Source organism: Bipolaris maydis, assembly GCF_028858645.1.
Source record: "Bipolaris maydis strain C4 unplaced genomic scaffold PSV08scaffold_4, whole genome shotgun sequence".
NCBI lineage: Eukaryota > Fungi > Ascomycota > Dothideomycetes > Pleosporales > Pleosporaceae > Bipolaris > Bipolaris maydis.
This window is the reverse complement of record NW_027093860.1, coordinates 2,387,765-2,401,985: the sequence shown is the minus strand read 5'-3', so window position 1 is coordinate 2,401,985 and position 14,221 is coordinate 2,387,765. Positions and strand designations below refer to the sequence as shown.

The window sequence follows — 14,221 nt, the reverse complement described above, 5'->3', positions numbered from 1 at the left end:
TAATTATAAAGAAACTTAACTAATAATAACTTTAATAGGCTAAGATTATAACAGCTAAGCTACTAATACGACTAATATCTTAATAGGGTCTAAACTAGTTTCTCTTAGAGACTAGTAAGAACTATAAAGATATAAAAGCCCGCTATCTATAATAGCCTATCTAGTAGTTTTTTAATATCCTTTTATATAAGGCCTATAGGTATTAAATTAAATCTTAGATTACTTATGTTCTATACACTTTTATATACCTCTAAAGTAACTCTACGTCTAGAATAAATCTAATTTATCTTACCTACGCTATTATATTATATTAAAAAACTTACTACTACTAGTAATAGTATTTAAATAATATTATAATAGTCTATTTAGACCTCGTTAAGACTAAGAACTATTAGAGTTAACTTATAGTTCCTTCTATAGTAACTTTAAATATTTATATAAATAGGATCTCTTAAATCTTCTATTAACTAAAGCTTTTAGGTTTAGAACTTCTATACTCTTTATAAGATAGATTACTTTTAGAAAAGTTATATAGAGTATACTAAGATAGAGATATAAAGACTATTAAGAACCTATTAGCCTAAGAGATAACTACTATAGCTAACTAAAACCTATTAGATTTAGTAGAACCTTTAAAGTAAGTTACTTACTAAACTCTATACTCTTAAGAGAAGATAACTAGAAAGAGGCTAGTTATTAAGATTAATAAAGAAGATTTAGAAGATAATTAAGTAAGAGCTATATAAGCTAAAATCGCTAGACTAAATATATAAGTTAAATAGTTAATACGTAAAAATACCTTAGCTAGAGATATCTCTATCTACTTAACTAAAACCCCCCTAATAATAACTAAATAACTTATTCTTAAATTAGGAAGGTTCCTATTAGTTATACTAGACCCTCTTAGCGTTAAACTAAGTAAACGTACTCTATTTATTAAAAACCTTAGTAATAGGATTAACTTAATATTCTATTAATAGTAAGTATTTATATAAGACTAACTAGATATTAACTTAGATTACTATTAGAGTAAACGCGTAAGAATAGCTCTAGTATAAAGTTATACTATAGGTATAGCTAAAGGTTACTTAGAACTATAATACCTTACTAAACTAAGTAAGGATTAGTTTAAAACTACTAAAGATATAATCTTCTTTCTTAAAATATATTTTATATCTAGTAATAAATAGGTAGAGAGTTAAGTAGCTTTCTACTAACTATTAATAGAGAAGAAAGAGACTTTTTTAGAATTTAAGGCCTAATTTATTAGCGTAGCTATAAAAGAGTCTATATCTAAGTTAGAATAATTCTTCTAGCTATAAGAAAAGATTACGCTAGTATTAAAAATACTAAATTTAGGATTTAAATATTTATAAGTAGGTTTATTTAAAAAGATAGTATAGTATCTAACTACTTTTAATATAGAATAAAGGAATACTCTATTTAAGCTACTCTTAGACTAACGACCTAATTTAGGTTTACCTTCCTTAATAATACTAAATTCTTAACTTAATTAGGATTATCGTTTATATTCTTATAATACTAGACTATTTTAATTCTAACTCTTCCTTACGCTATTTCTTCTACCTTAAGACTACTTTTTAAGACTCTTAACCTTAAAAAAGCTAACTATAGTAGCTACTATAACTATAGTAAGCCTAGATACTATATTAGCGACTACTTAATCCCTAGAGTAAGAGAGATTAAAGTTAATAAAGAAGAATTTACTAACGCCTAAGAATACTACTCTAACTTAAGCTAACTAGGAAATAATATAGTTTAGGAAAACTCTTTAGCTTAGGTATAAATAAGTATAATCTTACTAAGATTAACCTTTTAAACTTATTTAGAGGAAAGTATTTTTATATTTCTACTATTTTATAGTTAAAGAGCTATAGTATTAGTTTATAATTATTAATTAATACTAAAGCTTAGGGTTTTCTTTTTTTAAATTCTATAATTACTTATTTAATGTCTAGGTCTTTTTAGGTTCCTATCTAAAAGCTACTCTTTAAAATTATAGTAAAAGGATTTTAGAACTAGGTCTAAACTTAGGTAAATAAGTATATATAACTATATATTTATATTAATAGCTATAAGGTTCTTAACTATTCTTTTATTATTATAGATTTAGATTTATAAGATTATATTATAGGAATAAAGTAGTTATAATATTTTTAACTTTAGCTAGATATAGCCTAGAGTAGAATTATATAGCTAGCTAAGTATCCTTCTATATATAATTCTAGCCCTTCTCTTCTAGTATAGTTAAAATAATCTATATATAATATAGATATAGAATTAGATATCTAGCGTTAAGACGCTCTTTAGGAGAAGAATAACTATTAGAGATATACTAGCTCTTATTAAGAGAGAGTTTAATAGATCTATAGTTACCTTAAACTCTCTAAGGTACGCTTATTTTTACTAGTAACTAAACCCCCTCTAGACTTTATTTAGACTTCCTCTATTATAACCTTATCTTCCTATATTATAATTATTTCTACTAACGCTTTCTACTATACTATAAAATAGAAGAAAAATATATTCTTTACTACTAGTATTTATAAAATTAATTAGATCTTATAAGAATAATTAGATAAAGATAATTCTAAGAACGCAAAGCTTATTTAGAACTAGCTTCTACCTAAATATAATTCTTACTATAATATATTTAGTAAATCTGCTATAGATTAACTACTAGAATATTATTAATATAACTATAAAATTATACTTACTAAACCTCTTTTAAATTAGTTTAGCTCTTTATATAAGTAAAGTACTAAGGAGCTAAAAGCTATAAAAGCCTTTATATTAGAGAATCTATAAAAAGAATATATTAACTCTAGTAGTAGCCTCTTTACCTTCTCTATCTTATATATTTAGAAGACTAATAGCGACCTTTATATCTATGTTAACTACTATAGGCTTACCTTAATTATATAGAAAGACTTCTACCTAATTCTCTATATTAATAAATTATTAGCTTATACTTATAAAGCTAAAATCTTTATAAAGCTAAATATTTATATAGCCTTTAATAAGATTTAGATAGATCTTAACTCTAAGAAATATACTATGTTCTAGACTTATTATAGAACTTATAAATTTAAGGTTTTACTCTTTAGACTATATAATAGACTAGCTATATATTAGCGCTATATAAATAATATATTAATTAAATTCTTAGACTTATTCTATATTATTTATTTAAATAATATCTTAATATACTCTAAGTTACCTAGAGATTATATTTAATATATATAGTAGGTGCTAAAAAAGTTATAAGTAGCTAGACTTTAAGTTAATATTAAGAAAAGTAAATTCTCTATTACCTAGACTAAATACCTAAGTTATATACTAATAAACTAAGAATTAGAAGTAGATTTTAAAAAGGTAGAAGCTCTAAAGAACTAGAAACTACCTATAATTATTATAGGTATAAAGTTATTCTTAAGCTTTACTAGATTTTACTAGTAATTTATACTTAAATACTTATAAGTTACTAAACTACTTCTAGCTCTTTAGAGTCTCTTATATCCTTTTATATAGAATTTAGATTATTAAGCTACTTTTAATAAGTTAAAATCTACTCTTCTCTTAATACTAACCTTATATTACTACTAATTAAAGTATAATATAAAGGTAGAAATAGATACCTCTAATAGTATTATAGCTAGCGTTCTCTTTTAACTTTAGCCTAATAATAAATAGTGCCTAGTAGCGTTCTTTAGTAAGGTCCTAGCTAGATTAAAACTAAATTAGGAGATCTATAATAAAGAACTATTTACTATAGTAACTACTTTTAGTAAATAGTAACTTAAATAACTTTTTATTAAATCTTAGATTAATATATATTTAGATTACTATTTTCTAAAATACTTTATAAGTACTAAGGTTTTAAATACTAAATAAGTAAGGTAGGCTAAGGAGCTAGCCCTCTTTAGTTTTCTTATCTATTATACGCCTAGTAAGAGTAACGCTTATACTAATATCCTCTTATAGTAAGAATAGAATATAGAAAATTTTAAGTTAGCCTAAACTAATAATAGATTATAGGTTCTATTAGGACTATACTAACTAGATAATTAAATTAACTTTAACCTAGTAGAGATCTTTATAATCTAAAAGTACTAGTAACTTATTACTATTTCTACTATTAAACTCTTATTAGAGCTAATATCCTTAGACTCTCTTAAACTTATTAAAGCTATTCTATAACTTAACTATTCTTCCTTTTAGAAATAAAAGGCATTACTACTAAAAGAGTACTAACTTTATAGTAACCTTTTATTATATATAGATAGGCTATATATTCTCTCTAAGTTAATTCTTTATACTTATCTTATATAAGAAGTATATAATTAGATTTCTTCTACTTACTCTAGTACTAAGAAAACCTACTAGTTACTAGCCTAAAAGTACTATTAGAAAAGTATAGAAACTTCTTATAAAAGATATATTTAGAACTATATAGTATACTAAAAGGTATATCTAAGATAGACCTAAGTTTCTAGTATAATTCACCCCCTTCTAATTCTTAATAAGCCTATATAGCACTTATATATAGACTTTAAGAAGTTCTCTTAGAATAGGTCTAGTTATAATATAATTATAGTTATTATTAACTATCTATTAAAGTAAGCTATCTCTATCTCTTATTATAAGACTATTATAGTAAGAGGTATAGCTAAGCTATTTATTTAATAGGTGTACTATTTTAGCTATATACTTAAAACTATTATCTTAGATAGAGGCCTATAGTTTATCTCTTAATTCTAGTTTAAGTTCTATTAAATTTTAAGCGTTAAAGTTAAACTATCTATAGCTTACTATAAAGAGATAGATAGCTAAACTAAGATTATAAATAAGTATATTAACTAGAGACTACGCCTATTTATAACCTACTATTAGAATAACTAAAGTAGGTTATTACTTCTAATTAATAGAGCCTAAATTTTCTTACTTTATTTCTTTATTAGAATATCTCTATACTAAATCTTATATAAAATAGAACTATAATAAAGCTAGAATTAAGACTAAACTCTAAAACTCTCTTCTACTTCTAATAAGTTAAATTAGGTAGAAGCTCTTATATTAGCTAGCTAAATATATAAAGCTTAAAAGATTACTAAAGAATAACTTAAGAAAATCTAGGAATAGATATAAACTATAGTAAACTAGTACTAATATTCTATTAACTAGAAAATAGAAGATTAAGTTTTCTTAGATACTTATAATCTTAACTTAGGCTATCTTAGCTAAAAGCTATCTAATAAATAGAAAAGACTATTTAAGGTATTAGAATAGGTAGAAAACTTTTATTAGCTCTAGCTACTAGAGAGGTCTTAAATTTATAATATCTTTACTCTAGAACTCTTATATAAAGACTTTTAGAATTCTCTCTTAGAATAAGAAGTACTTAAACCTCTAAGTATTCTAATCTATAGTATAGATAAGTAGGAAGTTAAAGAAATCTTAGCTAGTAAGTTATATTACTTAAAGTTAAAGTATTAAGTAAAGTAGATTAGATATAACCTAGACTCTACTTAGTACTCTACTTCTAACTTTATAGAAGTACTTTATAAACTTAAACTCTTCTATAAATAAAACTTAACTAAACTAGAACTACTCTAAGCTCTATTAAGATAAATCTAAGCTTAGAAATAAGGTAAAGATAATATAACTTTATTATAAGATAATTAAATTTAAAGAAAAGAAAAAGAAAATTAAGATTTATAATAAGTATTTAAAATAGACTAAAAACTTTTATAAAAAGAACCTAAACCCCCCTAGACTCTTTACTATTACTTAAACCTCTAACTTAGAAGTAGTAGTAATAGTACTATTCTTCTCTAGGCTATAGTAGTTAGAAATAGACTACGTAACTGCGTCTAAATCCTCCCTCTCTTTACTACTCCTTCTTCTACTCTAATTTAACTAATAATAAGAAATAGAAGCTAAAGTGGCCGTAAGGCTAGTAATAGCCTACTTTAAGCCTACTACCTAATTCTCTAAATAACTAAGGTAGCTCTAAATCTCTACTAGGACTTAGTAGCTAGTAGCTAATAGCTATATAACTAATAACTTCTTCTTCTAACTATAAGTTACTTAGACTTAGTAGGCTAAGACTAAGGTAGCTTTCTCTACTACCTTCTTAGTAAGGTAATAGTTAGTATCTAGATCTTTACTCTTGTAGGTAGTAGCGTAATAATCTATAGTAGTAATAAAATCTATAAACTTATTAGTAACGTACTCTAGAACCTAACTAAGTTAATAAACTATCTTTACTAATTAGGGTAGTTAAACTTATAAGTAAGCACTTCTTTTTCTACTAAGTATAATAATTATACTTCTTAGACCTCTTTAAGTTAAAGTTATAATTAACGTTAAAGACGCTATATATAAAAGTATAAAGTAAATAAAGATAGATAAGGTAATATACCTTTAGTAACGTACTAGTAAAGTAGTAAAGTAGTATAATATATATATATATATATATATATAAATATAGAAAAAGTTTTATTATTATTATTATTATAGAGGTAAGGTAGCGTAGTATTAATATATACTATAAGTAAATAAATAGACTAATATTACGTGCGTAGAAAAACACTAGCCTCCATTCTAAATTAGGTAAAATAGTAGGTAGTAATATTATAGGTAAAAAGTTTAGATAGTTTTATAGTAAAAGTTCTTAATAGCTTAGAATAAGCTACTAAAGAAGAGGGGGGGTAGTATAATAATTAAGCTACTAATATAACTAATATCTAAATAAGGTTTAAACTAGTTTCTCTTAAGAACTAGTAGGAACTATAAAGATATAAAAGCCTACTATCTATAATAGCTTATCTAGTAGTTTTTAAATATCCTTTTATATAAGGCCTATAAGTATTAAATTAAATCTTAGATTACTTATATTCTACGCACTCCTATATACCTCTGAAGTAACTCTACGTCTAGAATAGATCTAATTTATCTTACCTACGCTATTATAAAGATACTTACTTAGTTTAACTTTAAGATTATATACTACGTAAAAACGCTTAATAGAGTAGTAAATACTTTAAGTAGAAGGTTTAATTTACGTAAAGAGGGTTATAAGGAACTATATAACACTTTACTTAAGATAATACTTAATAGTAGTCTAAAGTATAACTAGCTAGAACTAGCTAAGATAGCTAAAGTAGCTAAGTAGGTAGAAACGCTATAATAATAATAGTAGTAGTAAGTAGCTAGCTAGTAGTTTATGCCTAATAAAGCAGGCTTAAATAAACTATTAAATAATAAACGAGAGTACTAAGATATAGTTTTAAAGAATTAAATATATATACTCTTATATATAAGATTAAGTCTTATATCAAAACTATATATATTTATAGAATATAGATATATAGGAATTAAAGAAATAGTTAGATAACTATCTAAGGTATTTACAATACTACGTATATATATAAAAGTATAGAAAATACTAAGTAACTATTTAGTATATTACTAGAATAAGCCTAAGAGATATAAGCTCTATAGCTTATTATAACCTTTATAGCTACTATTTAGACTATAGATAAGTATAATAATAGACTTTATAGTAAAGTTACTAAAGTATTAGTATTAGAGTATAGAATACCTAAAGAGTTTATTATTAATTTTAATAAACTATTTACGTCTAAATACTAGAATATATTTCTAGTAAAGTTAGGTATTAAGAAAAAGCTTTTAATAAGCTTTTACCTAGAAATAGATAGCTAAATAGAATAAATAAACTAGATATTATAATAGTATATATAGATATACGCTAATAAATTATAAGATAACTAAGTAGAGCTACTACTAATAGCGTAATTAGCCTATAATAGTATAAGATCTATAATAATAAAGTATTTACTGCACTACGCGAACTATAAATATAAGCTAATAGCTTATTAAGATCTAAAGAATATTATAAGTATTATAGTAGAGGTAGATAATAAAGCAAAGCTTATATGAGAATTATATAAAGAATTAAGTATAAATATAGCTTAATATAACTTTATAATATTTAAAATAGTAAATAAATAAAGGATTAAGGGACTAACCTTTAAGAAGAGGGATAAAGTTTTCTTATTATAATAAAACTTAAAAACTAAATAATTATATAGAAAACTAGATAACCTCTAAGTAGAACTATTTAAGATTCTAGAGAAAATAGGAAAAGTAAACTATAAGTTAAAACTTCTATAAAGTATATAAATTTACCTTATCTTTTATAAGAAACTCTTAGAGCTAGTACCTTTAGATACTAAGCTAGTAATAGATATAAAGCTTAAAGATAATAAGTATAAGGTTAAAGAAGTTAAGAACCTATAGAAAATTAGTAGTTAGTAGAAGTACTTAATTAAGTAGTAAGAATAGCCTAAGAGCTATAATACTTAAGAACCTAAAAGAAATCTAATAAACTATAAGTTACTAGTACGTAATTTTTACTAGAAATATCTAAAGAAGTAAGAACTAGATTCTTAAAGAGAAGATAATAATTAAGAAATAAGAAAGAGTTAAAAAAAGAGAAATAATTAGCCTATAACTAGCTTAGGTTAGTTAACTATATAAGTAGCGATAGTTTAGTTATTAGAAAAACTATACTAGAGGTAGAGTTCTCTTTAGCCTCCTCTTTTTTATAATTTTATAGACTTAGAAGAGCGTAATTATAATTAGTATATACTTACTTTTATACCTTAACCTCTAGAAGCTTATAATAAAGTTATGTAGTTTACGTCTTAGAATAAGTAAGCTTAAGACGCTTTTAACGCTTCTTAGTCTTAACTTTTTTTTACTCTTCTTTAGTTATAAATAAACTATACTTAGCCTTTATAGTAATATAACTAGTATACTACTTAAATATAGTATCTATAAAGTAATAAAGGTTCTTCTTCTTATAGCGCTTATAGTAAAATATTATTTTTTTTCTTTAATAATAAATTTTATTAAATTAAGACTAGTAATATTAAGTTAAGGTTATTATAGAAGCTTAGTAAAAGAAAGATAAGACCTTAAGTATAGTTAGAAAGGCTAGAGTTAAGAAAAAATAGTTATAATAGCCTAAGGCCTACTAACCTTATATATAGCTAACGATTTAATATATAGTATAGTAAAATAATAATTTAGAGTATTAGAATAATACCCCTAAAAGAGAGGATAATATTATAAGTAATAAGAAGGATTCTCTCCTTAATATAGGATAATAAGGTTAAAGGCTAACTATATTTATATTAAAAGGTAATAGATATTATAGAGCTAGAGGTTACGTAATATAGGTGCTCTTGTTAAGAGCTATACTTCTACTAAGAAAGGGAGTATAGGGGGCCTTTAGAGAATTATGCTCCTACTACTTCTATAGTAATATACTTTTAAGGGAGAATAGAGAGCACTAGGATAGAAGTAATAAGGATATAAGGATAGATAGATTTTATTATTACTCTCGTTATAGTTAACTTAAATTATACTTTCTTACTAGTATCTTTACTTAATAAGATTATTACCTATTAGTCTATAGTAATATAGATTAAGTTATCTAACCTTTTATTACCTTTCTATATAAGTATACTACTCTACTATTTTACTAGATAAACTTTATAGAATACTAACGTAAGGCTTATTAGCTATAGTAGCGGACTTAACTAGAGTAGTATAGACCTAAACCCTATATAATACTTTATCGTCCCTAGTTAGGCTATAAACGTTAGTAATATTATTATTAAGGCTAATCGTTTCTATTATTGTAGTTACGCGTTCTCTAGTTAAATAGTTATTCTTCTAATATAAGCTTATATAGCTTATTATTAAGTTAAATAGCTTCTACTATAAGTTTATTAAGAGTAGTAACGTTAGCTCTACTTCTTATAAGTTCTCTATATACTATTAGCTTAAGGCCCTATTAGTATATACGTATAAGAGCGTTATTATCCTATTTAATATTTATTATATACTACTAAAATTAAGTTATATAATTAGTAGTAGACCTAGTTTAGCGTAGGGTCTAAATCTTTTATTCTATAATTAGAGATTCCTTAAAAAGTAAAAAGTTTTATTATATCTTAGTTTTAAAAGTATCTTAGTCTTTAACTAAGTTAGTATTCTTATTATTATTAATAGAGTCGTCTATATATTATTTAATAATAGGGTTACACTATTTCTTTACATTACCTTAGTAGTAACTAGTAGCTAAAACGACTTTATTCTTTTTATTAATCTTATCGCTAGCTAAGTAGAAGTAATAGTTAACCTAAAGGAGCTAGGCTTTAAGTTTATTATAGTCGCTATAGTAAAGGTTAGGCTTATAGGCGTTAGCTATAGTTCCTTTAATCTAGGAAGTAGCTAGAGTATCTATTATAATATCGCTTATTATAAGAGTATTTAAAGTATTTAGAGTATAGCTTAAGTAGAAGTAATATAAAACTTCTAGTGTTAAGCTTCTTATTAGTTAGTTTTTATAGATAGAGTAGTAGGGTGTAATATTAGACGTAACGTATAAGTAGAATAACTCTCTATATTATACTTATACTTAAAACTTAAGTTAAATATATTAAGCTATAAGGGCTTAATACCTATACTATATACTAGAGAGTAGAAGCGATCGTGTATAATTAATATAATAATTATAGACAATTAGGTAGAAGGCGTAGTTCTAATTAGCTATTAAAGTAATCATATATAATTAGTAAAGTAATTGTTAACGATCGCGCCTTAATTAGCTAGATGCATCTAATCGTGTACGATTAGTCACGTGACTACGGCATAGTTAAAGGATTGCGGCGCAGCCTCATCCTTTGGATCCTCCAAACTGATTACTTGTAAGCAGTTTGCCTTAGCTCGTAACAATTAACTACTAATATAGGGGCTATAGAGTCTAAAGAAAGGTAGATAAGAGAGTAGTTAAGAGCTATATCTATAAGAGGTAGAAGGGATACTCTAAGTTTATATTCTAAGGCTGCTTCTTATATAATAAGAAAGGTCTATACTATATCTATTAGCTAGAGATAAAGGTAGAGAAAGAGGATACTACTTATTAGATTAAGTAGCTAAACGCTAAGATTAAGCCTCTATAGAGAGAGAAGTAGGAGCTATTAGAGTCTATAAGGAAGATAGGGCTATATAATAAGCGTAGTAGGAAGCCTTAATAGAGATGGATAGAGAAGATAGGTAAGTTAGTGCGCACGTCTAGAGGTGGCATAGACTGGTGGAGAGATCTCTCGCAACTTAAGATCCAAGCCTGGATTAAGCGAATCCTTATACATATTTAAAAGATTATTAAGCTATAAGGTGGTAATGAGTATATAGAGGGGAGAGACAAGCCTCGGGTAAGGCGGCCGTACATCGGCTAGATTTTTCTTGGCAGACAATACTTTTGAAAGGCACCTCCGTATGCCATTGGCCGTGGCTCAGTCACCCTCTTCAATGCACGCCACTACAATTACCAACACCGTCCATTGCAACTTAACCATACAGACAGAGCAAAAATCTTTTACACTTGAACTTGTCTCCTTTTCTGCTTTGCTGTTACTCCTTCGCGCCTGACATTTTGCTCTCTGTGCGCCATGTCGGTGACATCTCGACGTTTGATGACAGACGTTAGCTCTAGCACTATCAAAGCCTACACTGCCTGCAGTCGCTGTACACAGTAACCAGGTTTAATCCATGTCTGCCCCTGCAGAAAAAAAAGTACCCGTTTACACCCCTGGTCCCCGCACTCAATCAATCTCGCCTAAGCGTGCACCCTCCCAACTTACTACTTACCTTACTATCCACCCCGCCTCCGACCCAGACCCATGTCCAAACCCTCCAGCTTGTTCACCTCCTATACCGACGCCGCCAGCACCTACTGGCCACCCGGCTGGAACTTCCAGCGCTATGCCCACGCTACGCCCGAGGACAACGCTGCACTGTCGGACGAGGAGCGCGCCAAGATGCAGGCCGGCTTCCGCGAAGCGCTCGGCGAGGATGGCGTTATAGATATGGCCCGTGTCGTGTGGCAGGAGCAGCTGCGCTGCGTAAAGCTCGAGAAAGAGGCTTCTGCCGCCACTCGCGTCATCATCGTCGTCTGCGCAGCAGCAGCAGCAGCAGCAGCAACGGCCTCCGCCACCTCCCCCCAACTGGCTGAAGACTTGGCGCAAACAGGCGGGCGGCTACGGCGGCGGGGCCTGGGGCTTCATCGCCTTCTATACTTCCAGTACCGTCGCCGCCATGTCTGAGTCGGATGTGGCCAAATTCCACACACGCTCACGAGAGATGGCGGAGATCCCGATCCAGAAGGTGTTGGAGGAGGAAGGGCATCCAGCCGGGGACATCGCCGAGGCGCGACGCTCGTTCGAGATCCGCTGGGTCGAGGTGGACGACAACGACGACGACGACGACGACGACGAAGAAGAAGAAGAAGAAGAAGAAGCCAAAGGTGAGAAAGGAAAAAGGGAGGCGGGGGTGGGAGGAGACTGGGTTGAGAAGGCGCGCGCCAGTTATCGCGCTATGCGCGAGTCTGGCGTCCTCCCGTCAGGTCTCGCTCTGCCCGTCTTCCTCTGCGCATCACCCGCCGCCGTGGTCTCGGTGCTGCGGACGTCGCCGGTGGAAGTGAAGGAGGCGCACGAGGTGAAGTCGCGTTGGCGATCCGGTGATGTCCCGTTCCTGCTGGTCGCGGCCGCGGAGACGGAGCAGGGGATCGTCGTCGACGACGACGACGACGAAGAAGAAGAAGAAACCAAGGTTGGTGGTGGGGAAAGGAGCTGGTTCAAGCCTGTGTTCAAAGCGGCCGCCGAGGTGTTGGTGGACGAGCTCTGGTGGGTCGTCGCTGAGCAGATCATGTCGCTAGGCCAGATGACGAGGTTCGTTCGGGGCGCGACGGTGGCTGAGGAGCATGTCACGACGACGGAAGAAGAGAGGCAGGGGAGGGGAGTAGAGGCGGCTGATGTTGGTAGTAGACGGGCCGAGGAGCCGGGCCGTGACGACGACGGGCTGGATGACATATGGTGGACCGTTCATATGCCGCCGCGTCAAATGAGGAAGAGGCGGAGGGTGTGAGCGAGATCTGGATAGTGAGCCCGAAGAGCTACTTACCTGACCTACGGCCATCAGCCGATGCGCAGGCATTTCAAATGTGCATGCCAACTACTTGCAACTGCAGCTATCCGCTAGCATAGACAAATTGTTCAGATTTTCTAAGCTAAATCCACCAGTGTGATGGACAACGCTGATAACGACAAAAGAGAAAGTTCATCGTGAACTCTGCTTGGCTGATGCTCGTTCTTCGTAGGTTTTTACTCCTTTCCTGACTGGTTTCCAAATTCCAGCAGTACTTGGGCCAGCCATCGAGTTCAACGGAATCGTTGTGCCCGCTGTCACAGTGGAGGTCGACCTTACCAGGCCACCGACCAAGAAGGCTACCATATCGCCTTTGAAGATAAACAATCTCACATCATTTATGGTATGGGATGACTTCATGAATAGAGCTTACAAAAACTGCAATGCCGCAACCTGGGCGAATACCCGGCGGATCCTGACATTGTAGCTCGTCACCGACGAAGTTTATCCTTCCATGAGCAGGTTATAGAATTTTATAAGACACAGAACCCGAGGTTCGTTAGGGGCGACAGCAGAACTTACGGGCAGGACGACGGCGCAAACATCCAAAGAAGCTTCGACTATTTGGTGCAGACGGGCGGCCCAGATGGAAAGCGGGCACTAGCTTTCGCGCGTGCCGATGATCGACAATGGCAATCTCTACTTTATCAAAACTGAAAATACGAGCTCGGGCTATATTGAAGTGTGGTGGGCCACACAGCAAAGCAAATTCACCAAAACCGAATCATACATGACCGGAAAAGTGAAGAATAATATTTGCGTTGGAACCTACGCCATCAATTGTGGAAATCTGTTCGCCATCTCGGACACTCTCCAGAACAACTCCGACTTCATGCAGCTTAAGTGCCTAAAAGACATAGCCAACTACAGTGCCAAGTCTCTCAAAACTTACGAGACCGCTTTTGTCGTCAACGATATCAAAGGTAAAGGATATTATTGCATGGATTTGGTGAACAACCTCTATCTCTTCAAAAACAGTGGCACAGCGTCGGGTCTAGTCGAAATGCACATTGCCACTGCTGATAGCAACTATCAGTCGATCGACCATTTCTCGACGGGTTTTGTGGCCAACAGTACCAATCTGTAGGTTATTTAGATTCGAGAAGACTAGCTCAGT

General features: G+C 30.8%; 2 protein-coding genes across 2 annotated transcripts; both read left to right on the top strand.

Annotated features, from left to right (window-relative positions):
* Window positions 1–11,801: 11,801 nt before the first annotated feature.
* PSV08DRAFT_199258 (uncharacterized protein) lies at window positions 11,802–13,185 on the top strand (the record flags this gene model as incomplete). The annotated part of the gene is made up of 2 exons (XM_014218016.1): window positions 11,802–12,023; window positions 12,082–13,185. The coding sequence occupies 2 exons, from the start codon at window positions 11,802–11,804 to the stop codon at window positions 13,042–13,044; spliced, it is 1,185 nt and encodes a 394-aa protein (XP_014073491.1). The 3' UTR covers window positions 13,045–13,185.
* A 538-nt stretch (window positions 13,186–13,723) lies between these two features.
* On the top strand, window positions 13,724–14,191 carry PSV08DRAFT_360878 (uncharacterized protein; the record flags this gene model as incomplete). The annotated part of the gene is made up of 1 exon (XM_014218000.1): window positions 13,724–14,191. One exon carries the CDS (start codon window positions 13,724–13,726, stop codon window positions 14,189–14,191), a length of 468 nt encoding a protein of 155 aa, XP_014073475.1.
* Between the last annotated feature and the right edge of the window lie 30 nt (window positions 14,192–14,221).